This window comes from Culex quinquefasciatus, chromosome 3, assembly GCF_015732765.1.
Source record: "Culex quinquefasciatus strain JHB chromosome 3, VPISU_Cqui_1.0_pri_paternal, whole genome shotgun sequence".
NCBI classification, from domain to species: Eukaryota; Metazoa; Arthropoda; class Insecta; order Diptera; family Culicidae; genus Culex; species Culex quinquefasciatus.
Genome location: NC_051863.1, coordinates 42,488,035 through 42,513,411, shown reverse-complemented (window position 1 = coordinate 42,513,411; position 25,377 = coordinate 42,488,035). Strand labels below are relative to the sequence as shown.

Sequence of the window (25,377 nt, the reverse complement as noted above, 5' to 3'; positions counted from 1 at the left end):
GTAAAACTCAAACTTAATACGCCATCTCGAAATAACTCGCTAGAACCATTGATGACGTACTTGTTTTCATTTCACTTGCCTCGCGATTATGCGTTCGCGAGCGAGATGCCGTAACCATGGCGCGTTTCAACCGTTTCAACGTATTTCCTACTCGACGAGGGGTTCGTCGATGGAAGAGAAAGTTGGTAATTTCCTTCCTAGCGGCCAGTAGGATAATAATTAAAAATATATAAATATAATATATATAAATAATTAAATTATTTCGTCTTGGGACTTTGCTGTGTGATTTGACGTAGGACTACCCGTTAAACTTGAATGTTCCGGGAAAGATCCGACAGCAGGTTTGTACTGGTTTGTTGAGTGTGACGAAAAGTTTGGATATGTCAAACAACAACAAAGCGCCAGGCATGTACCGGGTACGGCAGTTTCTCAGAGATGCCGCTGTTCGGGTGGTGGAACATTTCGTATAGACGCCCTTGCTCCCATCACGTCATTGAAGTTGTGGAGCGACGAGAAATTAATAAGCATGCTACCCCAGGCCAAACAACCAGTAACACGCAGAAAAATAAGGCATATTTGAATCAACAAAACATTTTGTTGATTTGAAAATCAAGATTTTTGTTGAATCAACGCTAAACGTCAAAGCAACTTTTTCAAAACAACAAAAGATTTTTGTGGAATTGAGAAAATCAAGGTTTGTTTCAACGCAAAATCGGCGTTGATTATATTCAACAAAATTTTTGTTGAAACAATCCTCGTACAGGCTGATTCTACAAAATATTTTTCTGCGTGAATGAAGCTGGCATTCCACAAATCACAGCGAACGACCAAGGGAACACCCTACCGCGTATATAGTAAAATTGGCGTGGTCTTATATTTAAATTTGTTCGATGGTCTGAAACACTTGAAACCACATAACACTACTCAGCATTTACGTTAGTGGAACTTGTTACATTTATTGAATGGTTACATCTGCACGGTTAGAGTTGATATTATAATGTCTTAAAAAATAATCCGCGCGCGCTCCTAAGCGTCCGCGACCCCGATCGACTCGATGAATCCGCAGCAGCTCTCCGGATCAAACAGGAATACGTTGTGGTGGGGTGCCTCCTTCTGGGAGACGGTCTTGATGATCTCGTGGGCGACCGCTCCGCCCACGATGGCCGCGGCCGGCGAGATCTGGGCAAACACGTGCACCAGGGCCGAATCCGGCACCAGTTCGGGCGCGATTTCGTCGCGTATTTTGCGCAGCTTCTCCAGCTCGGCGTCCCGTTCCGTGTACAGCGGGTCGCGTCCCTCGACGTCGCGGAACTTTTGCAAAACACGCAGCAGCGGCAACGCCGGCCCCGATCGCTTGAGCTTGCGCGCGTACGACTGGGCGGTAAAGTCGAAATCGAGCACCGCCTGGTAGGCGGGATAGGACAGGGTGCGCTTCACCGTCGACGTGACCAGCTCGGTTTTGGTCTTCTCGTGGGGCTTCGAGATGATCTTGTGCTTGACGACGTCCTCGGCAAAGTTGTGTTCCTGCAGGTCGGCGAAGCTGAAACCGAACATGCCCCACAAATCGGCCGCGAAGAACTTCACATTTGCGCTGCGACACACTCCGTCGATGCGAACCAGCTGTTCGGTCGGTGCCCCGATGATGCACACCACGTCGAACCCTTTGAAATAATCGTCGGCCTTATCCGCCAGCTTATCCGTGTCCGCCTTCAACTCTACCATCGGGTTCAGATGCTGGGCACGACCGAGCGATGCCTCGGCACGGTTTGTTCCCAGTGCGGTTTGCGGCGCCAGAAATTGCGAGCAAAAGTCCGACTCCTTAACGAGCTGGTCGTCGAGCAGCGTGACGGCCTTCACGCCCGACAGGATGATGTTTTTGGCGATCTCGGCGCCGAGACCGTTCAGGCCGGCGATCAGGATGCGGGCGGCGCGAAGTCTGGAATGAAAAGTGAGGTAATAGTTACATTACGATTGGATTCAGTGATACTCAGTCATAATTGAGCAAAATCAACCTGTAACATTCTCCAGAATGTCAACTATATCGTTGGTTGCTTAGTGTAACAATGATCAATGGTTTACTATGATTGTTTCTGTATGGTACATCTCTTCCTTGTTTTAAATAAATTTGAAATAGACATGTCCTTTTATACGTTCAACTTTTTTTTTTTTGGGAGGGTGATCCAGCCGCACATCGTTGATGTCGAAACCTCTAAACTGGGCCCTCGTCCTGTCACGTCCGTCAGTAGTCTTGTCGAACATTACAACTAGAATCAGATCTGCCAATGAATTAGTACACTTCGACCAAATAAACACTGACGCTGTATGGATCTGACTCTAGAATAAATGCACAGTTGTGTGTTATTCATAAGTCCAAAATGTTCAATTATTCATATTAGTCCAAATATTCATTTGCGGATAACTACCTTACTTGAATTGAATACAAGATTTAAAGCAACCTATCCGAAAGCTACTCTTATCTCAAATCCCCGACTTTTTAATTATTAACCAAAAAAAAAACTTTTCTTTTAAAACCTGTCTGGCTTCTTTTAAAAAAACAAAAAAAAAAATAAAAGTTGATATTTTACAAGTCGTGAATTGAAAAAGAGACGACCATTTGTTCGTCAGAATTCCAGTAGATCCTCGATACGCAACAATGGTCGATACAATCATAATCCGACAACCGTTAGTTCAACAGATCAACGAATTTAGTCCGATATCATTTCACTATTGATTGATCGAGACTCCATGGAAATTTTGACAAATCAGAATGGTTTTTATGCTACTTGAATGAAAATCACCGATTCTGATAGAATTACTAAATTCACTGTTACTAATTTTGTCCCTAAATAACTAAAGGCAAAGTATAAAAAGTTGATATTTATAGTTAAAATCCTAAATTCTACAAACACTATTTTTAAACCCGCATCCTAACCTGACACCCACATTAAGATAGGGAAAAATCACATATGTAGCGGTTCATTGTACAAATGTGATATTTCCACTATCAGAGAACCTCCTTGTCTCGATGACAGCTTACCGGCCATCGATTAAGCCCTGAGACTACGCCAAAGTGGGTTCTCGTAGCATGAAGTGGTGTCCATGTGTAAAAATGGAAGCTTCAGCAATATACTGAACACTTCGATTTTAATTCCACATCGAATCAAATCATACTCTTTGCCAAACAAGCATCAAACCTATGACACTCATTATGACAAAGCCCAGGGCATGTCCTTTTATACGTTCAACTTTATCTAATAACAAACATTTATAATCTGTAAGACCAACAATGTCTCATGACGATTCATTGCTTGAACAATTATTTAATTTCACAAATTTGTTTGTTTTCTATGCTTAAACTCCCTTCGGCATCTTTCTCCTTCTTCTTAAAATGAAAAATATTTAGAATGTGTCGCAAATGCAATATTTTCCCTAATGGAAAGTATTGAAAGTATTGAAAACAATGTTAAATAATTTGTAACTGCTATTTTGTGAATAACTAATCACAATGATCATTATCTCTTCAATCGTTTTATCAGTTCGATTTCTTGGTAAACAGAACTCAATCGTTTATTAAAGGACACTAATTTCATTTAATCTCATGTTATGTCTACATTGACTAATGTATGAGTAACGTAACTCTGTTTGACCAATCGACGGATCGACCTGGCACGATGAACATTTAGTTCCACCGATTTCCTTTGTCAGACCGGAGTCTCGACAAAATAGACCGAACGACAGGATCGTTCCAATCCCGGCAGACCAGAGTCCTACCGTTACTTTGGCAGACCTGAGTCTCGCCAATAAAGTCGAACGACAGGATCATTCCGATACGATAGACCGGAGTCCTATCGATTTTCTTTGTCAGACCGGAGTCTCGACAAAATAGATAAAACGAACGGATTCATTTCGATCCCGACAGACCGGAGTCCTGCCGATTTCTTGCCAAGCCGGAACCCCGACAAAGTAGACTGAACGATAGGATCGTTCCAGTCCCGGTAGACCAGAGTCTCACCGATTTACTTGCCAGACCTGAGTCTCGACAATTAAGGTTAAACGATCTAATCGTTTCAACCCCGGTAGACCGGAGTCTCATCGTTTTTTGAAAACATTTCTTAAAACTTACAGTCAATTACAGCTCAATTTGATATTCGCAATTCGCAATTTTCAGTGTAAGAACGGGCCTTGACCGATCTTATGCACTAGGTTCTCGACGAACACGCACTGCCCTTACACCTACATCTCACCCTTGCTCTGAGTCAGTACGAGCAGCACGCTAGAACACGCTTTGAGTGTTCGTGCCAGGCATGCACACCTTCTTTTCCGGTTACGCATTTTAACTCGGCCGGGGGTGGTACATTACGTAGGGTTTGATGTAAGTATAAGCGCCTAACCATTTATAGTGTGCCTATCAACTTTTATTAAAGCAAAAAACTGTTTTATTTTTAGTTTGAATTCAAAAACTAATTGTTATTTACTGTGTATTGTTTTCTCCTGAAATCTTCCATATTGTTGAGTCTTGTTTATCTGTTACTATTTCTTTTGTCGCGGTGTTTTGTTACAATATTTTGGTTCTAAGCATTTTATAAAAGTTTTTCAAAAGTACAATAGTAATATTTGTGTTAATCCTTTGATCATTCCATAAATTGAGTAAGGGCTCGAACCTCACTTGCTTAAGAAAAAGGTGAAGTTTCAAAACAATGGACAGTGAAGGAAATATACTATGTAAAGAATCAATAGTAAAAGAAAGATAGTAATTTATGAAGTAGATAAAGAAATTAACAATAGTTAATAAATAGAGGTAACAAACAAGCTTGGATTGTATTGAGGGCAATTTACAGGGAAGATGAGAGATTATTCAAATAGATAAATAAAGAAAAGGCACATGATAAACAAAATTGACATCGCTGCCAAATTAAGGGAAAGCAGACAGTTTTTTACAGCAGCTTCAATTGGTAAAATAGAGTGGAAAAGCGTTGAGAAATAAGAGAATCAAATAAGTAAAATCAAAATCAAATGGAGGATAGTAAACAGAAGCCATTTTAGAAAATCAGTGAAACAAAATAAACAGAAGATAGCTGTTAGCTGAAATGGAAAGAAGAGAAACCCCGTTCTGCGATGATCAGGTACATCCACAGCAGTTGACTCAACATACTGCGAATCAAAACAATACCGTCTACAATCACAAATTACTTCCCTTTCCCACATTGTCGCGCCCCTTTCTTTTAGCCGTCTCTACTCTGACCCTCGCTGGTCAAAGGTTTACGAGTCGTTTCCACAGGCCACCAGCTAGGTTACACCTTGTCATCATGATGACTAAACCAAGCCAACGTGGAGGTAAGAAAATAGGACACTTGCAAGGAACCAGAGCCATGCTGTTTTGTCCAAACAGCACTACGGATGTAGTTGGGCTCCTTCCGGGATGTTCCTCGCCTAGGTGTGTCAACCGACGAGTATCATCAGTATCATGCACCCTTGGCCTGCAATTACAGCTCAATTTGATATGTGGACAAATCCAATTTAACATTATATCAATTTGTAATTTTTCTTACTCGCAGTTTCAACTTACGTGTTACCTTTCACCGATTATTAGGTAAAGGGAATATCAGGATAAAACAAATTCCAGTAGGTTTTCAACATCTTCATTTAGCTTAAACTAAATAAAATCAATGAGTCAAAATAAAACAACTTATTTTCACCAATTTGCCAATTAGGCGCTTTCAAGCAGCAATATCACATTATTCGCAATCATTTCTCTGTTCATTTTTTGACATTTTTTCCTTATTATTCGCTTGAGCTTTGATTGCAATATAAATTTTCTTGTTATTTTCACAATTTTCAATTTTTTCCTCGTCGCCAATGTAACATTCTCCAGAATGTCAACTATATCGTTGGTTGCTTAGTGTAACAATGATCAATGGTTTACTATGATTGTTTCTGTATGGTACACAACCCATTTCAACGATTCATCTGTGCGGTAAACGTTGCCTGGTAGGTCTGGTCAATCTGTGTTCGAAATTTATAATTGCATTGAAAAGCAGCAAAATTTCCAAATTGTTAATATTGGTGAAAATACGTTTAAACAACTAAAACTGTTGTTTATACAAGAAATAATTGAAATAATTATTATTGTAAAAAAGTAATATAACAAATCTCATAAAACGTAGTCCCAAGTCAATCGCATTAGCCTGCAACAAGCTCCCACTAACTTTGAGGTTAGAATGCACCCCGGAGGCTTCTTACCTCTTTTGCGAGTCGAGTCCCCAGAGGCGAATCTGCCGGTCGTACAGCTCCGCTTCCTGCTCGGTCAGCTCGATTCCGTTGGCCTCGACCATTTTCACGTAGATGCTTCGCCCAAACGCGACTTTTACACCAAATAAAACCTGATTTCTTGCTGCACTACGGCGTCTTTCGTTTGCAAATTTTCGGGAAGCGGCTTTTGTTTGAGGTTTTTCTGACAAGTCGATGAACTTGACACATCGTGAACTCTTTGCACTGAAACAAAAAGTTTTTAAGTTCATTCGAAATGTTTTGCGAAACCCACCAACCTTGAAGTTTTGCTAAACCTTGCTCACCCCGGGAAACGCGAAATCAAAACAAACGCAAAAAAAAAAAACTGCAAATTTGAACAAGATCTCACAAGTTTAATTTAAATAGTAAGTTTTGCTTGAAAATTGTTAGTAAAACATCAAACAAGTTGAAAATTAAACCATCTTGTAAAGTGCCATCTACTCAACAAATCTGTGATAGCGAAAAAATCTCTAAAAACAAAATGCTCCAGCAAGAGCAACTGCTCAAAGTGGACCGGCCGTGTCCGGATCCGGACCCGAAAGTTGCCGCAGAATCGGCCCCTCCGCCGCCGGCCACCTACCAGATGAGGCCCACGCAGACGTTCAAGTCGGAAAAGATCAAGCAAATCATCGGCACGGTGCTGAACGATACGTTGAGCGGTAAGTTCGGGGGGAACCGTAAAATGGGGCGAACCGTAAAATGGGGCGAACCGTAAAATGGGGCAAAACGGTAAAGTCTTTTTTATGTAATTGTTAATTTTAATTCTCAAATAAAAAAACAGCATAAAAATATTTTATTGACCAAACGAACGTTAGTAAACTAATGAGTTTTGTAATTTTGAATTTTGTTTGTAATGCTTTTACAGGAAAATTGCAGAAAATACATCTTTTAAATAAAAAACTTTAATAAACCACTTCAAATTCATATGAAAAATTATGCCATCCTAACACGTGCTAACACTCTGATAGGCCGAAAAGTTGCCTTTCTTCGTGCGGTTTTTGTGTGCAATATGTTTGGATGAACAAATCAAATCAAGCGAAATAACATAAATGGGCCAGTGTAAATTTGTTAACAAAAAGTGTATCCTGCTCACTCCTAATGTAAATATCCACTGATATACTCTTTGTTGACAAACTTTCATTGGCCCAATTACACTGTTTTGCCAGAAATAATTGGAAATTGATATTCATATATAAAAAAATATTTTTTTTTTGCATTCTTTAGTTCTTATGTTTTAAAATTCTATTATTCTAAAATTCTATTAATCAAAACATCCAAGACTCCAGAATTCTTCGATTCAAGGATCATAAAATTAAAAATTATCTCATTGTAAAATACTCAAATTTTAAAATATATACATTCAATAAAATCTGGAATTCTCATGAATTCCAAAATTTTTAAGTTCCAAAAATTTTAAGAAGAATTGTAAAATAAAAAATTAACAAAAAATAAATGTATAAACTTGCAAAATTTAATAGCTCGGAAATTGAAAATAAAAAAAAACATTTTAAGGATTTTTAAATAACATTTTTTTAAATCAGATTCAAGAATTCACTCATTTTAAAGTTCTACCAATAACTTATAAAAAAAACAAACAAAATTTGAGAGAACTAAAATTTATTCAGTTAACATTTAATACCTAACTTTACAAATCAGAGTTTTTTTTACAATATGTAAACAATCAAAATTCAAAAATTAAAATTTAAAATTCTAAAGTACACATAAAAACATAACATTTAAAAATATAAATAAAGTTCAATTCAAAGGCTCAGAATTTTTGAATGTCCAAAAATTAAAAAAGAAAGTTAAATCTTAAACTTGAGAATTTAATGGCTCGGAAATTAAAAATTCAAGGAAATAATGTTCAAATCATTCATAAAATAACATAATCATAATTCTGAATTTGAAAAAAAAAAATCAAGATTTCACAAATTTTAAGATAAAAAAATGTTTTGTTAATTATTTAAAAAAAACCAAAATAAAAAAGAGCTAAGATTTCTTCAGTCAAAATTTAATAAATCAACAAATTTTAAGTCCGCATTTTTGGCTCAAATTGAAGTAGGGGGCAGTTATCGATTTTTCTGAAGAAAATTTCTTTTTTTTTAAAAAAAAAGCTCAGCATTGTAAATCTAAAACCAACAAAAATCCAAGACTTCAGAATTCTAAAGCACCCAGTTAACTCAATCCGAATTCTGAACCGGAATCTGAATCTTGCGATCCGTTTAGAATTCGGATTGATTTGACTGGGCATAAGCTCATAAATATGAAAATTCTGGAGCAACATTTGAAAAGGGCGCATAAGTATTTTGACAGCCAGAACTTTTTTGCAAATTCCGAACCAACAAGTAACTATTTGACAAAACCCGCAGTGCTAAAAGGTAGCTGAGAAGGCCAACTATTGTTGTCAGCGATGGAAGAATCTTCATCAGAAGAAAATCTTTTGACGCTCATCCAGAGAAACAATCGGAGGGAACTTGGATCTCCTCTCTCGCGCACGAAAAATCTGTAAAAGGAAACTGAAAAAATCATCACAAAGATTCTTCGGCGGTAATATCACACGTCCAAAAATGACCTATCACTGAACAATGTTTGTAAACAAAATGAAATAAATTGATTTAAGTGGTTCTAACAATGAGAATCACAAACAAAACTTCTACTGATTGATTTTTTTCGAAAAGTTCGGGAACGATTTTCTTTTTGTTATAGGTACATTTCGAGTTTTGCGCAAAAGTTACCGGTTGGCTCGGAATTTGCAAAATAGTTTTAGCTGTCAAAATGCTTATCCGTCCTTTTCTCGTGTTGCTCCAGAATTAAAATAATTTTTTAATATTTAAAAATTTAAAATTCAAGGATAAAAAATTGAAATTCTGTTATTCTAAAATATACATTTAAAAAATCTAGGAACAGAAAAAATAATTCAAAAATTCAAAACTTATGGTTTTAAAAATTATTTTTTTTTAATATTTTAATATTTTAAAGTAAATTTTACGTTCAAAAAAAACTTGTAAATTTAATAGTTCGAAAATTAAAAGTTTCAAAAGATAATATTTTAGAAAGTCAATTACTCTGAATTTCAAAAATAAATTGAAGTATAATACTTCAATTTATTTCAATTCAGCAATTTTTAACTTGCACAAAGTCAGCTAAAATCTTGACTAAAATTAATCTAAATTCATAGTCATTATTTCGTTTACGTTATCCAACCATTTTTTTTACTCAAAATTTAGATTAATTAACAAATAATATGTAGAAAATTCGCAATTCGCAATTCGCAATTCGCAATTTTCAGTGTAAGAACGGGCCTTGACCGATCTTATGCACTAGGTTCCCGACGAACACGCACTGCCCTTACACCTACATCTCACCCTTGCTCTGAGTCAGTACGAGCAGCACGCTAGAACACGCTTTGAGTGTTCGTGCCAGGCATGCACACCTTCTTTTCCGGTTACGCATTTTAACTCGGCCGGGGGTGGTACATTAAGTAGGGTTTGATGTAAGTATAAGCGCCTAACCATTTATAGTGTGCCTATCAATTTTCATTAAAGCAAGTACTGTTTTATTTTTAGTTTGAATTCAAAAACTAGTTGTTATTCTACTGTGTACTGTTTTCTCCTGAAATCTTCCCTAATATTGAATCGTGTTAATCTGTTGCTATTTCTTCTGTCGCGGTGTTTTGTTACAATGTTTTGGACCTAAGCATGTTATTCAAAAGTTTACCAAAAATACAATAATTTTATGTGTGTGATCATTCAATAGTAAGGACTCAAACCATACTGTTTGAAAAAGAGCGTAAATTTAAACAATAGACAATAAAGGAAAGCAAACTACATAAAGTTCGATACTGAAAGAATAATTGAAGTTTGAAAGAAAGAAGAGTAGGAGCCCATGAAAATTACATTTTAATAGATAAATAAGTGAATGGGTTAAGGAAAGATCAATGATAAACAGAAGTTAACATCGTTTCGTTTGCATATTAAGGTAAACTGTTCTTGTTAGGGAAAACACGTTTCAGTATTTATTGGGAAATGAGAGCAGAAAAGTAGACAGATGAGTGAAGCAAAATTAAAATACAGCACTTGTTCGGTAACTGAGCTTGTTTGACTGAACTACTTGGGCTGTAGCTCACTTAAAAAGCAGACAAACATAAAATAACCAAACAACCTGTAATGATGAGGGGCCAGTGGATGCAAAAGCAAGTTCAGCAAATTAGAAATCATATTTAAGTTTTAATGAACATCAAACATCAAAATTTAAGGAAAAGGAAAACCATCCATCAATTTACATTTTACATTTGCAGAGAAAATGTTATGCATCGGTCCCCTAGTCATTTTTCGTTCAGCCCAGTTTGCGAGCAGCATTCGGTGACTGTGCTACATTCTCAGCCAAGTTACCGAACAAGTACTGTTGTTGGAAATGTGCAGAAGAAATACCCCGTGCTGCGATGTTCTAGGTACATCCACAACAGTTCGTTCAACATGCTGTGAATCAAAACAATACCTTCTACAATCACAAATGACTTCCCTTTCCCACATTGTTACTTTGTTATTGTTGTCCATGCTCTGCAAAGAAAGGGATGTTAATAAAATATAAAAACTATAAAATAACGATACTAATACTTTCCGGAACCTGAGTGCCATCAAGTTGTTGTTGTTGCTGTTGTTTCCAATGTGATAGATATCACACCGGAGACTTCTTGATTCGGTTGTCCTGGTGCGACCGTCCTCCAGTCGTAGGCCCAGGCATGACATGAAAATGAAGACAAAAAGATGCATTAATACGTGAACTTCTTGCTCACGAATAACCCAATCCCACCCAAAACAACACAGCTAATCTAGGTATGCACCCAAACCAACTGCGTTGTTCCGTGCCCTCCTCATTCGGCTGCAGGGTGACCACTCAAACTTCATTTTCAAATTCCCGACTTTTTCCCGACTTTTTTCCAGACTTTTCCAGAATGCTCAAAAATAGGCATTTCTTATTTAAAGAATGATTTCAAACAAAAAACTTTCTTAAGATAAGTCAATATTAACCACCTAAAAAAAATCTCAATGAATTAAAAAAAAAACCCAAATGTAGGTATTTTTTGTAAATAAGGAAACTAAACAATAACTAAAGAAAACTTCAAAAATTTAATTTTATTATTATGATTCAGAGTAGAAACACAAATAATTAGTTTTTGAAAAAATAATCAAAAGTTCAACAATACTTATAACTTCCATGGTATTTTTTAAATTGGCAAACGTATAGTTTTTGATATTTTTATTTAACTTCATAATCATTTTAAATCGAAGAATGATTAAAACATAATTGCTGTCATTATTCATTAAAAGGATTTAGAAAAATTTCAAGGAATTCATAAAAGAAAATGTTTTTGCCAAGTTCCTTTTTAATTTTGTAATTATTGATATTGATTTTTTTAATCATTTAAATTATTAATCAATTTATCGGTATGGTATGCAGTATTTAACTGTTTTTTTTTATGTTTTCCCACTTATTTTAAGCAAAATGTTTGAAGATACAATTTTTTAAACAAATAAGCAATAACTCAAAATTTCTTGGATTATTTTTTTTGCAATTTTAATATTTTCTTTATGTTTTCAAAACGTAAAAAAGTTTTTCAATTTTGGATTTTATTCGATATTTAAGTTTTCCGCAAACTGAAAATCAAGCTTTATCTATGGTAGGTAATTTACCCATACTCACAAAAAAAAGATCAAGGGAAACATTTGGAAAAAAAAACATATTTTAAATTACTTAATGAATTTAGTTGAACAATCACAAATATTTACCCAAAAAAAAACCATTGCCAAACTCAAGGTTAAATATTCAATTATGTGACAAAATGAAATAGAATCATTATTCTAAGCTGGCCATTGGGCTCTATTATTATATTAGTTTTTCATTAACTTTACCTTGTTTTATGAACAAAAATTAATAGCGATCATTTGATTCATAAAAAAAGACTCAAATATTCATAAAGATTTTGAATGTCTTAACGTGAAGACTTCCATGATTGTCATGATTTTTCGTTCAAAGATATAAATTTTGCGTCGCTTTCAATATTGTGACAAAATTCTTTCAGAAAGTTGTTTAGAGTAGTGCCCTACACATGCCGATTCCTTTTGGTAACAATTTTCCCATTCCTTGTAAAGTTATGGAAATCATCATTAATCAATGATTGCCAACTAGGACGTCAATGACTGTGCCACAAAATCATATAAATTTTGAAGCACAATTGATTTAGATCAAAAATTGTTTCAGTGGCTTCAAGAAGGCAACAACCGGCACATGCTGATTTCTTTTGGTGGAGAAATTCGTTAAATTGAATGTAATACAGAATATTTTATAGTGATGATCAATTTTCTTCGAAAATGACCAACGGCTTCACCTGAAACAGCTTTTCCATACTCAAATATATTGATATAGTGAAAAAAAAAATCGAAAAAAAAAACAAATTATTCGCTCTACAGCATTTTCTTGGCGTTCTCGATTGCGAGATTCCTACTCGAAACTAGGTGTCCGAAGGCTTGATTGTTGAGGCAATTGCAAACCTCTTTTTACACCTCCACCCCGGGATACGAACTGACGACCTTTGGATTGTTAGTCCTACAGCCTATCAGCGACTCCACCGAGACAGGATCCAGGGAGACGACTCCTACACCTGGACTGAGCTAACGACCTAACCTTTAGGTTAGTCCGGTGCCAACATTTACTTCCCGTCCGACGGAAGGCGCGATCAGACAAATCTCGTCTCGAAAAATGCCACCGGGACCGTCTGGGATCGAACCCAGGCTGACTGGGTGAGAGGCAATCACGCGTACCCCTACACCAAGGTTCCCGGCATAGTGAAATAGTGAAGAGAACCTTAAATTTAAAGTAAGTTACTAGAGTAGAAATGAGTAAATTCAAATTGAAAATTGTAAAATATTACAAAATTATTCAAGAGTTAAAAAATAATTTTTAAACAAGTATGCTCAGAATTCCCGACTTTTCCCGACTTTTTGACAAACAATCATGAATTCCCGACTTTTTCCCGATTTTTGGCGAATTTTTGCGAATTCCCGACTTTTTCCCGACTTTCCCGATTTCCCGACTTGAGTGGCCACCCTGGGCTATTTCAATATAATTGTCCTGGAGAATCCTCCCTAAGGATCGTTAAATTCCGAAGTAACTTCCCAAAAGGGCGCAACCCCTGTTGCAAATAAACAGTTCACTTTGAATGTGACTGGAATAGGCTGCCTGCTCACACCCAAGGCTACGCTCCATTGAAAAATCACTACGGAACTCCCTAGTGATGGCCGTCCACGCAATCATACTTCGTCATGATAGTGCTACCTTGTCACTCGCCTATACGTCGGTTACGTAAATACATGTGACAAGACAGGGCAATCACCACGATTCGAAACATGGACATCATCGACCGCCAGCTAGACAGATGTTCAAGTCATCATCTAGCATACGGGGAGGCATGAGGATAGGGAACTGATGCAGGACCAGAGCTATACTGTTCAGACTCTCATAACCAGGAATACTAACAACCAATATTTGGCAGATCGCTTCCCTGATTACGACAGTCCCAAACAGGACTGCCGATACAGTCAGTTCCGCTCCTTCCAGGATGTCCTGCACCTGGGCATCCCTAGTATCCAAAGGCATTAAAACATAGTTCAAACTAGCAGGACTGGGAACTTTATTTATTGCACTGTGGATACTTGGAATCTTGCAGCCCTTGGCCGACAAATAATATGTAGAAAATTATAAAAAAAAAACCGGTAAAATCAATTATCAAATATTTTTTTTTAAATAAACAAAAATGTCCTAAAAATCTTATCTCCACTCTCCTCCCCCAGGCCAAACCTACACCGCCCTGGACGCCGCCCGCTGGACCAAATCGCTCGCCGACGAAATCAGCCTCAAGGTGAAGGACCTGGAGATGAAACGGTACAAGCACGTCGTCCAGGTCGTCCTGGGCCAACAGCTTGGCGCCGGCTGCAAGTACATCGCCCGCTGTCGCTGGGACGCCGAGTGCGACAACCAGACGTCGGCCGAGTTCAAGAACGCCACCATCTTCTGCATCGTGACCGTGTTTGGGCTGTATCTGTATTGAGTATTTTTTTTTCTGTAAGGGTTTTAATTGGGTTTAATTGATTGTACACTATTGATGCTTGAGCGAGACGAGCACCAGAACAGAATAGACGGATCTGCTTTTGCGCAACGTTTGGTGTTTTGGTTTTGGTCGGGCTCTAGTTATGAAGATTTCCGGGAGGGACGTCGGGGATGGTCATCCGGTGTTTGTCGTGGCCGAGATTGGGCAGAACCATCAGGGTTCGCTGGAGGTCGCGAAGCGGATGATCGTAAAGGCAAAGGTAGTAGATTGTTTTGTGTTGTTTTATTGTTGACTTGAATCACTTTTGAACTTTTGTTCTAGGAGCTCGGTGCTGATTGCGTCAAGTTCCAGAAGTCTTGTATTGCGGCTAAATTTACTCGGAATGCTCTTCGTAAACCCTACAGCGGTGATAATTCGTGGGGAAGCACCTATGGCGAACACAAAGCATTTTTGGAGTTCTCCCTGGAAGACTACAAAGAACTTCAGCGATTCTGCGCCGAGCAGGACATTCTCTTCAGTGCTTCAGCTATGGATCCAGTGTCGCTGCAGCAGCTGCTCGAACTGCGCGTCCCATTCATCAAGATCGGCTCCGGCGACGCCGACAACGTGCCGATGTTACGAACGGCGGCCGCTGCAACCTCCGTACCTTTGATAGTATCAACCGGGATGCAGAGCTGGTCCCAGGTTCAGAACATTTACCCGATCATCAAAGCTCATCCGTCCGCCGCCCTTCTTCACTGCATTTCAGCCTATCCGACGCCCCCGGAGCAGTCCCTGCTGAACCTGGTTCCCCTGTACAAGGATCAGTTCCCCGAGTTGGTCATCGGATACTCCGGCCACGAGATGGGACTTCAGCTGAGCGTTGCGAGCGTGCTGGCGGGAGCAAGAATTGTGGAAAGACACTTTACCCTGGACAAGAGCTGGAAGGGCACCGATCATCGTGCCTCGCTGGATCCGGCGGAATTTGGCCGGTTGGTGCGGTACGTGAGAGCGGTTGAGGGGATGAAAGTGGAAGGGGAGCGGATTGTGGAAGTGTTGTCATCGGTGCTTGAAGCTCGGGACTTTAATGGGGAAGAATTGGCGCTAGCTTTGAGGTCGGTTACGGGCGAGGATAGAAAGTTGCTGGTTTCGGAAGTGGCCTGCCATAAGAAGCTGGGGAAATCGTTGGTTTTTGCCGGGGATTTTGCGAAGGGACACAAACTGAGGGAGGAAGATGTTGCTGTGAAGGTCAGCGATCCGCACGGTTTGTCACCGACGTGGTATGATCAAGTTGTTGGACGAACCGTTGCACGAGATTGCCGTCAGGATGAACCCATTTGCGGCGAGGACATTGCTGGTTGTTTCGGATGAATTAAAATGCGCACGCTTCATGCTGATTTCAGGGATTCCTCTATTCGGGAACAAGGTATATAAAATTAAGTTCTTACTCTCTGTAACATTTGTTTTAAAGGACAATAAAAAGTAACCTAGGCTTAGCAAATAGAAAAATTCTTAATTTACTCGGTCCACTCGGCTGTGAACCGCTCTCCCTGGTTACAATCGTCCCCTATATTGTCACTTCAAAAAAGTGTACCTCAAAAAAACATTTAACATAAAGAATGTGTGTGGCTTGGACTACAACCTAAATATCTCTCTGAGCTTGAACCGAATCAAACGCACTCACACACACAATTGTCCAAGAATACTTACTATCTCAAGCGCGCACGCGGAATGCCTCCCTATCACATGGCGGCGTAGTCGAGCTGGATGTAGATTTGCCGCACCCCGATCGCCTCGAAGATCATGCGCGTGTGCTGCACGACGTAGCGCGCGTCAACGTTTTTGGACACCTCTAGCTTGATCGCCCCGACGTACGCCTCGCTGCACAGCGTCCAAAAGTGGGGCTCCTGCACGCTGTACACGCCGGCCAGTCCCGTCACCTTCTGGTAGCACTGCGGCAGCACGCGATCCAGCGCGACCGGTTGACGCTGCATCAGCACCATCACCGACTCCCGGATCAGCGAGAGCGTACTCAGCCCGATGGTGAGCGCGATAAAGATGCTGCAAATCGGGTCCGCCCGCATCCAGCCAAACAACTGCATCAACACCGCCGAAATGATCACCCCGACCGAACCCAACGTATCGGCCAAGATGTGCAGAAACACCCCGCGCATAATCTGCGAGTTGTTCGAACTGATCGTGGGCTCCACCGAAACCGACGTCGACCCGCCGTGATGATCGTGCGAGTGCCCATGACCACCGTGGCTGTGGTTGTTCAACAAACTCTGCGTATCACCGCCATGCGAATGCCCGTGACCACCCCCTCCCCCATGCGAGTGCCCGTGACCTCCACCACCCCCGTGACTATGCCCGTGGGCGCCACCATGCTGGAACGCGTAAATGCCAACCAAGTTGACCAGCAGCCCCAGCACCGACACCACAAACAGCCGCTCGTGCTTCACCTCCGGCGGTTCGATCGCGCGCTCCACCGCCTCGGACATGATGAAGAAGGCGATAAACAGCAGGAACAGACTGTTGACGAAGCCGGCCAGCACCTCGGCGCGCACGTACCCGTACGAGTACTTGTCGTTGGCCTTCCACTTGGTGATGACGGACGCGGCCAGGCCCGCGAGCAGCCCGGTGCAGTCGAAGAACATGTGGAACGAGTCCGAGATGAGACCTGTCGGAGGTGGGGAGAAGTGGTTATTGTGGATAATCCGTGGCATGACGTATCTTTCAAAAACGCTATCAAGGGTAGTCGATCTATAACAATGGACGAGTTAAGGCTTCGATTCTGTTCACCTAAAGGTGAACGTCAAAGTGCTCAGAGTCAACATTAGGTGCCCGTTGGAATTACATGCTGTTTGTTTAACCTTTAAAGCCTGATTTGTTTTAGCATTGTTCAGTTACAAATTTAGTGTCAGCAGTTTAGTTTTGCCAAAAGTGTCCTGGAGAGCGGTCAAAAGTGAACGCACATGAAGTTGAAACGAACGAAATCGTGTTCAGCACCCAAGTAACTGCCCGACACGTTGCTGCGCATTTGAAAGCACTACAATCCTGGAATACAGATTTTAAAGTATACCGCCATAACAGCACAATTCTACCCAGTTTTCGGTTATATTTCATATTCGATGTTGTGCTTGGGAACCTTCGGCATCACTATGAACTCTGTGGATCACTTTTGGGATTAAGTAGGGGAAATATACCCTTTCTAATCAAACACCTATCTTCGTCTTATAGAGAGTTTGATGGTCGATTAAAGCTCCAAAAATACTATTTGGGCTATAAACTTACCAGCAACAGCACCGCCTTGAGTAAGCACGCAAATTTATGCCATTTACTGGCCAAAAAGATCAAATTTAATGCACTGATCATAATTTCTAATTTGCGAGACCATTTCTCATCATTTTGGTGGCACACACATCCACACGCAAGAGCAGAGTTCACTGTTTAACGAAAGTCGCCATCAATATCTTTTTACTTGATATAAAATTGCTTCCAACTACCGGCAACATGTTCCTTTGCACATTAGTTAGTCACTCACTTGAAAAATATCCCCGAAAATGTAAATAATTAGCAAGCACCATAAAAAAAACAAACGCGCTAAATCTATTGACGTTTCAATTTAGACTACCCATTCCAATCGAAGGCTGAAGAAACCCGAGCGAGGAGCGAAGGCAAATAAAGAACAAAGGGTGGCCACCAACACCACCAACATGCTGGGGCAGCGCCTGTTGGAGTGAGCAAGTGCTGCCAGGAAACTTTCGCTATAAATGCTACTTTTCGTGAGTGTTCGCTTAAAATTTCATCAATTTTGGCAGCACTAAGCAGACCCAAAAGAGCGCTGGAAGAAAAAAAAGAACTAAGCTGAAAATAGAAAAATGGGCGTGGCACAATGCACTCGACTGATTAGAATGCATTTTTTAAATATTTTTTTACATGCTTGTAAAAGGAATAGCATAACTTTTAATAAAAGTGAAAATAAAAAGAAATGTTCACAGAAAGTTGCTCTACTGGTTGGTGTACTTGGTTTTAGGGAATTTCAAGGAACAATCCAGATTATCCAGCATCATTCAAACACGACCGCTTATTAGGCTTAAAATGGGCATATTTCCCCTACTGTAAAGTATTACAACCTCTGGCCTTTAAGTTCTTGGAAGATAAATCTGTATTATACAGATTTTTCGATCCCAAAAATCACTGAAATCTGTATATGCAGATAAAAAAAATGATTTTATTAAAAATTTCAACAATTTAGTAATTGAATTATGCTTTAATATGATTAAAAAGCTTAAATCTGTTGTTAAAAGACTAAAAAAAATCTTCTATGGCTTCAAATTTGACATGATACAGATAAAATACAGATTTTACAGATCTCCCATAAAATAATATGGCATCGTTGGCTGGGACGACCTGACTTGTTCCCCTTTATCGCATGAATTCAATGAGCGGTTCAGATAGGAGTAACACAAAGGTGCATGTCACACTACCAATATGACAAAGAACTTTGTAAAAAGCTCTTGATATAAATGCATTTATTTAAATTTCAATTATTTTATTTCAAAGTCCAAATATGTTTATGTCCTCTCTTCTAAGCCTATTGCTCAATATCGTTGGGTTTGGTAAATATCTATAGCACCGGCCACTCCAGAATGAGGCCACTACTGTCGAAACGACTATGACCATGTCCAGTGTCAAAACATTGAAGTTTGATACCCATGTTGCCCAAACAGGTATGATTTGGTAAATGGTCCGTCCATTGGAACACCCCTGCTGGGCCTATCTAGGCTACCTGCTTCCAGGTATAATAATCGGCCGTCAGTGATAGATTGATTTGCTTGAACTGACCGAGCCGAGTTTTAGTGGCCTATAACGGAGATGCATACTCCGCATCTTTGCACAGTTTCTCCGATATCTACTTCATTAGCTGTTTGTGGCAACTGGGTTGAAGATTTTCGCGTTGTGGACCTCTTCCCTAACACGGACGAGAACTTCAAGTATCTGAATGAGAATCGTCTTGTAACGCGCAACACTTTTCTTTTTTCTGGAATGACACCTCATCAGAAAAAGAGCCCAAGGGAAAAGTTATTTCCCAAAGGTCAATAAAACGTAGTTTGGGATGTTCTACCATTTCTTTGAACACAATACAAGCATTAGAAATTGTGACCTGCCAATATTTAAAAATACTTAAATCCATCACCTTTCACATTTTCGGATAAAGTCGTATAAGAAGACGATCCGTAAGGCGTGCTCGCCACCGTAAAAGCAATGGCTTCCGAACAGCTCACAATAGAACGTTCTCCCGTGCTTGACTTTCTTGTAACTTCCGTGTTTTGGTGGCATGGTGCACAACCAGAACCTTCTTAGTGTCTTGCCAGCAAATGATGGTCAATCAATTTATCAGTAATATTTCCGCTCTTGGGTGAGTAGATTCCTCCGGTTTCGTAGAATGGTTCCGTTAGCAATAGCATTTCAGATCGCAGCGTTCGGTCAGGAACCTTTTTGTCTTTGACAAAATACGTTTGCATGTTGTAGACGTATCCAGTATAAAGAGCATCCGCACGGCACTTCTGTTTTATCAGTTTTATACCCCTTTTGATGGGTTTCAGTGGATTGTACTGTTTGAATCCACTTCTTTCGTACTCCACTGCGGTAGACTTCATAATCTCTATTTCAGCATTTGGTTTTCTTAGAAAGTCCCAAAAGTGGTCCAAAGAGTTCAAAGTAATTTCCAACGAAATTTATTGATGGATTTTATAATCACGAGAATTCCTTCAAAATTGTGGCATTCTAGCTACTTGAATTTGACATCCGTGTTATGAATGCTTTTTTACTAAAATTTGTATAGTATTCAATATTTTATAATTATTTTCTGTAGCGATTCAAACTAATTTCTTAAGATAGAATATTTTTAAAAATAAAATTATTCTGAAGAATAAAAAAACGAATCTCCTTTAAACTCACCTAAACTGTTGGTCCAGATGCCGTACATCAGCTCCACAAAGGCAAAGCTCAGATTCAGCAGCAGAAACAGGAACAGGTTGCGCGAGTTCCGGTCGGAGAAGATCAACCGGGTCAGGCCGTTGAACTTTTCCCGCACCTTGTAGGTGAATCCCCGCGAGTCCTTGTGCGTCAACGGAAGCATCTTGCCGGGCGTAGAATTATGCTGTTTTCTTCAATACTCCTCTCTTTCACTCCAGGGGCCTTCGTCCTCTGCTCTGTCAACTGGAGAAGATGAAAAAATCGGTTCCAAGGGCTCTCACACTCTACAATAAAACGATAAGAAAACCCCGTTATCAGTGTTGAGCCTCAATTCGGTGACGATTGTCAATGCTGCGAGCGGTGGCGCCGCACAAAGATAAACATTAACGATTTGATTATTGCCTACGTGTTCGTCCCCCGAACAGAACACCCTTTCGGCCGATCGACTCATCACCGAGCCGAAAAAAAGCTCCCAGACACAGGTTGATTTTATAAACAAATTTTCCTCAATGGTCTCACCTGTGGAAGCCAGTAAATTGTAGCACCAAACGACGCACACTCAGCGGCGCGTCATTTTACGCCAAACTCGGACACTTTAACGATTCACAAACGGACAAATTACCGGTCCATTATTGCGGAACGGCTACGTGAAAAGTTGGGAGGAATTTTTTGGGAAAATCCTAATCGAATGTTGATTCGCCGCGTTGACAAACGGCACTTTGACAGGTGGCAGCTGTCAAAGTTTGCGTTTTTCGAGTTGTTTGGATAGTGGTATCGCAACGGGTTTAAAACTGGACAAAATTTATAGGTGGAGGTGGTTTTTTTGAAGAGGTTCACCTAAGGGTTATTCACTTCGAGTATATTGCATACTGTGTACGGCAGCATACCATACGCGCGTACCAAGGTTGACACAGAAAAACGAAGGCAGAAAAAAAAATGATGATGATGATAGATTTTGTAAATTCTGTACCATTTTTCTGAGCGGTCAAACCTCTTCAAAGTCTTCGGCAAAGTTGTGCCCTGAAACTCAAACTATAAGCTCATGAGGTTTTTGAAAAATCCAAAAATCGTTGATGGACTCAAAAATGGCAAAAACCATAACGCACCGATTTTACAGGTAAAATCCCATTTAAACTTTGAAGCCGGAGCGCCAGGTCTTGTCGCAACCAATCGAGCTCATATTTGGGATTCTGACTCAGTACACCTAGGGGATCATCCCCTGAAATGCCCGCAAAAAAGTGTGGTTTTGTTACATCCTAGGCGTACAGTCTTTCCCAAACCGCCAACCAGAATTGCCGTCATGTTTTCTTATGAAACGGGGTGCAACATAATTACTGAGAATTTCAGCAACAAAAATCACGTGTCCCGAACATTTTAGCACTCTTATCGGATATTTTGGAAGTAGGGATTCAGATTTCTAAAATAATTTGGCCACTTTTCTCCGGACCTCGAAAAAACACCACCGTTTCAAAAGAAAACACAAAACTTTTGACAAGTACTTTTCCGATTTTTACCCAGCAACCCCCAGTTTGCTGCGATTTGTTTGGCGGGTTTTAAAAATCATGCATGTCAAACAGCGGGATTTAAAAGTCATTGTTTATGTATTTGACATTAGTTTACATAAAGAATTCTCGCCCAGCTGTAAAATCTCAGAGGAATCGACTCGTAGTACGATGTGGCTTTTTATACCAGCTGCGATACCCTGGACTTTATGTTGATCAAATCGTTTTTTCCCGGATCTTTGCGTCCGCATCAGGATTCCTTCTATCTATTCACTTAAATTAACAAAATTTTAATCATCTGGCCGCTGAAATTCAAACAATCTATCAGCTCGATTCCGTCCCCAAATGTAGATGAATTGCCGACAGATCAAGCAACAGATTCTTTTCCAGAACTCGAAATTTCCCAATGTGTTGTTTATTGTTTATTATTTTGACCGATTTTGACAACTACACCGATATAAATTGTATCCAAAAGTTGACCATACCATGTCAGTATTATGCGCGTATGGTACGCGCGTATGGTATGCTGCCGTACACAGTATGCAATATACTTGAAGTGAATAACCCTTAGAGAAAAGTACTTTAAAAGTTTTGCTAAAAAACGATTTGGCTAGAGTTTGAAATATTGTAAAAAAGGTTGGTTTTTGTAAGAAAACCCGTTATGCTATATATTGTTAGAAAGGTATTTGAAAGACCATTCCAACGCGTTCAAAAGATTGAAGATCTGACAACCCCATCAAAAGTTATGAGCACTTAAGTGGTACGTATACACTTTTTTGATGCCGGATCTCAAATATTTTAATCTAATCTAATCTAATCAGACCCTAGCGCAGCCAATCTTTCGAAGGGATCCTGGAGAGTGCCTTAGGTTAGATGACGCCTAGCACTCTTCTTGTCATTTATTAACATTTGCAGTGCGCCATTGCATTAGAATGCATTGAAACATCACAAGCGTTAAAGCGGCCAGGCCTACTGCGTAAAGCCGTATCGCAGAGATGATTCGTAATTGGGTTGAGTTTGAGCACTGAGTGTTCGAACAACAACACAATTCTGAATCGACAGGGGAGGAAGAAGCGTGGGGGCACACCACCATACGCTCCGAGATTTTGGTTATATTCGTTGGGAGCACCATGCTAAGAAGGTTTGGTACTCCGGGACCCTCTGGGATGGGACATTGTATTTCCACGAATGCCCTGGACATTATTTGCCGTGGTTATAGCGCCACAACTCGCTCTCTGTAACAGTATTCCTAATTCCAGTCCAAGCTTACCAAGTCGTCATGGCCTAGTGGTTAGCATTTTTGCTTACCAACCCAAAGGACGGGGGATCGAACCCCGCCTCGAGCGACTTTGATTTTAGTTCATATTCATCATTTCAAATTCTGTGTACTTAACATTCTCGTTGGGAGCAGATGGGAATCGAACCCAGAACCATTCGTTTACAAAGCGAACACCGTAACCAGTCAGCGACGGCTGCTCCTTGATGCCGGATCTCAAATATTTTGATGAAAAAGTTGTCCGGACCTATCATGCGACCCATCGTTGGATAGGTAATCGAAAGGCAGCCCTATCAAAAGTTATAAGTACTTTAGTGTTTTTAATGAACGCTTATTGAGGCCGGATCTCATACACTCAGCCAAAAAACTTCTTACCAGCCATAGGTAAACCATATAGATTTTTTCCATACGCTAGCCATATAGATTTTATAGGAAAACGAATTGATTTTTTTCCATAAGCAAACCTTATAAATATAATGTTGGAGAGTTGTTTGCTTTCATATGCAAACCTTATAAAATTCAGATGAGAGAATATAGCAAATTTTAATACTTATATTGCAAACTTATGAATATATTTAAATTATTTTTATTGAGAATACATTGATTTTTTGCTGATATGTTAATGTTTATTTCAATTAAATTACAATAATAGAGAAAACAGAACAGAGCACTTATTTCTTATAAATCTAAGACCCGTAACGTTAAGCTGATGGAATGTCTTTCCACATTCTTCTGTTAACGGTTAAGGCAAGATTGCTTCATTGTTGAAGCCGCACCGGGAGCAATATTTCGGTCAATCGGAGGAGTCTTAATTTGGCCAGGACAGACTTGTTAGCCCCCAGCTTTCTGGTGGCCTTCTACCTCTTCATTGTTGTGTCGTCCCCGAAGGAGTCCGTTTGACACCCTGGTTCCGTCATCGTCTTAGTATGCGTTTTCGGAATGACCTTGTCGACAATTCTCTTGTGCGGACCCTTCAAATGAATAAGTGCGGTCACGGCCTTCATAGCGTTGAGTTGCTTCGTTCCGGTGAACTTCAAGATGCCATAGGAACGTGCTTGACGGCAGCGGGTGACAATCGTTCCGATTATGAGACGGAGTGATTTTGACGGCGCCTGTTTCGAAGACCAACACACGAGGGTTTACCAACTTCTTCTCTTGTGGACCAGGTTCGTCACGGAACGATGTGTGTCACTTTGTCGAGTTCTCGATGGGTTACGTCAGAGCCTAACATAGATTTAGCGATCCGGTCCCGTCAGATGGCGGCGATTGTCATGTTTGCGCTGAAATGTATTACATTTTTTTAACTTTGATTCATTTAGTTTACTTCAAAACACTCACGTTATTCTGTCTCAGCGTATGGCATATTAAAAGAATCCGGCAATGTCTCGGCTTTCCGGAGCGACGACTCTGGATTCGGTGTGCCGAGTAGGTATCACATAGAACCGCAACATTTTCTTCGATTTTCGGTTATACACTCAACCCCCGGTGGTTGGTCACTTTTTCGTTTGACACTTTTTTAGTTTGTACCCCGTTGGTTGGTCAAAGTCAAACTAAAAAGTGACGAACTGTCACTTTTTACACGGCGCTCACGCACACTATCAAAACAAACGTTTGGTAGTTTGTGTGAACTCCGTGTAAAAGGGGTGTCAAACTAAAACGTGACCCCGTTCGTTTGACAACAGTTGGTGTCAAACCATCGGGGTTTGAGTGTATTCTATTCAAAATGCACCTGGAACAACAAAAAAAAACAGATTAGTTGCATTAAAAACGAAACAATTCATTTAAACTTACGTTTTCAAAAAACTATTCATAATCTCTCCTTTCGACTGTCCTGTTTGTTTCGCCATCATAAAATTTGTTTTCATATGGTCTGCCATATGGCTTTTTCACATATGCAATGTTGGTAGATTTCATAAGCTCACCATATAAAATCAATAGGAGCAACAATGAATCATTGAGCAAACATATAGATTTCATAAAAGGTGATTTTGATATCGTTTATATGGGAGACCTTATGAAATTTAAAAGTTGTTTTGGCTGAGTGTATATTTTGATAAAAATATGAGAGGAAGGCACCAACCACCTAAAGGCGGATTAAGTAACGTTTTTTAACATACTGTTTAAAACTTTTAAAAATTAATATAAAATCAAGCCTAGAATCAAGCTATTTTTTTTGAAATTCTCTTTGTAGTATTTAATGTTGTTTTTTTTTTTTTTTTTTTTTTTTTTTTTGAATTAAATAT

General features: G+C 39.7%; 4 protein-coding genes across 5 annotated transcripts; 2 read left to right on the top strand and 2 right to left on the bottom strand.

Moving 5' to 3' along the window:
• Positions 1-930: 930 nt before the first annotated feature.
• Positions 931-6,472, bottom strand: LOC6047728 (SUMO-activating enzyme subunit 1). The gene is made up of 2 exons (XM_001864712.2): positions 6,241-6,472; positions 931-1,936 (listed from the first exon to the last, which is right to left on the bottom strand). Exons 1-2 carry the CDS (start codon positions 6,330-6,332, stop codon positions 1,027-1,029), a joined length of 1,002 nt encoding a protein of 333 aa, XP_001864747.2. The 5' UTR covers positions 6,333-6,472; the 3' UTR covers positions 931-1,026.
• Positions 6,473-6,583: 111 nt separating this feature from the next.
• On the top strand, positions 6,584-14,503 carry LOC6047729 (dynein light chain Tctex-type protein 2B). The gene is made up of 2 exons (XM_001864713.2): positions 6,584-6,947; positions 14,139-14,503. Exons 1-2 carry the CDS (start codon positions 6,770-6,772, stop codon positions 14,393-14,395), a joined length of 435 nt encoding a protein of 144 aa, XP_001864748.1. The 5' UTR covers positions 6,584-6,769; the 3' UTR covers positions 14,396-14,503.
• LOC6047730 (sialic acid synthase) lies at positions 14,504-15,875 on the top strand. The gene is made up of 2 exons (XM_001864714.2): positions 14,504-14,654; positions 14,717-15,875. The coding sequence occupies exons 1-2, from the start codon at positions 14,538-14,540 to the stop codon at positions 15,743-15,745; spliced, it is 1,146 nt and encodes a 381-aa protein (XP_001864749.2). The 5' UTR covers positions 14,504-14,537; the 3' UTR covers positions 15,746-15,875.
• Positions 15,762-21,083, bottom strand: LOC6047731 (zinc transporter 7-A). Of its 2 annotated transcripts, none has more exons than XM_038260638.1 (3): positions 20,876-21,083; positions 20,339-20,640; positions 15,762-17,054 (listed from the first exon to the last, which is right to left on the bottom strand). In XM_038260638.1, the coding sequence occupies exons 2-3, from the start codon at positions 20,517-20,519 to the stop codon at positions 16,117-16,119; spliced, it is 1,119 nt and encodes a 372-aa protein (XP_038116566.1). In that variant the 5' UTR covers positions 20,520-20,640; positions 20,876-21,083; the 3' UTR covers positions 15,762-16,116. The 2 variants fall into 2 exon arrangements, with proteins under 2 accessions (XP_038116566.1, XP_038116567.1); XM_038260639.1 differs by having other exon boundaries at positions 20,339-20,592.
• Positions 21,084-25,377: the final 4,294 nt, after the last annotated feature.

What these genes read in the sequence shown, in the direction of transcription:
- LOC6047731 (XM_038260638.1), bottom strand. Translation starts at nt 20,519, where the DNA reads ATGCTTCCGTTGACGCACAAGGACTCGCGGGGATTCACCTACAAGGTG. An exon ending in CATCTGGACCAACAGTTTAG is followed by an intron (nt 17,055 to 20,338) that starts GTGAGTTTAAAG and finishes CACCTCCGACAG; the next exon opens with GTCTCATCTCGGACTCGTTC.
- LOC6047728 (XM_001864712.2), bottom strand. Translation starts at nt 6,332, where the DNA reads ATGGTCGAGGCCAACGGAATCGAGCTGACCGAGCAGGAAGCGGAGCTG. An exon ending in GGACTCGACTCGCAAAAGAG is followed by an intron (nt 1,937 to 6,240) that starts GTAAGAAGCCTC and finishes TTTTCATTCCAG; the next exon opens with ACTTCGCGCCGCCCGCATCC.
- LOC6047729 (XM_001864713.2), top strand. Translation starts at nt 6,770, where the DNA reads ATGCTCCAGCAAGAGCAACTGCTCAAAGTGGACCGGCCGTGTCCGGAT. An exon ending in GCTGAACGATACGTTGAGCG is followed by an intron (nt 6,948 to 14,138) that starts GTAAGTTCGGGG and finishes CTCCTCCCCCAG; the next exon opens with GCCAAACCTACACCGCCCTG.
- LOC6047730 (XM_001864714.2), top strand. Translation starts at nt 14,538, where the DNA reads ATGAAGATTTCCGGGAGGGACGTCGGGGATGGTCATCCGGTGTTTGTC. An exon ending in GGATGATCGTAAAGGCAAAG is followed by an intron (nt 14,655 to 14,716) that starts GTAGTAGATTGT and finishes CTTTTGTTCTAG; the next exon opens with GAGCTCGGTGCTGATTGCGT.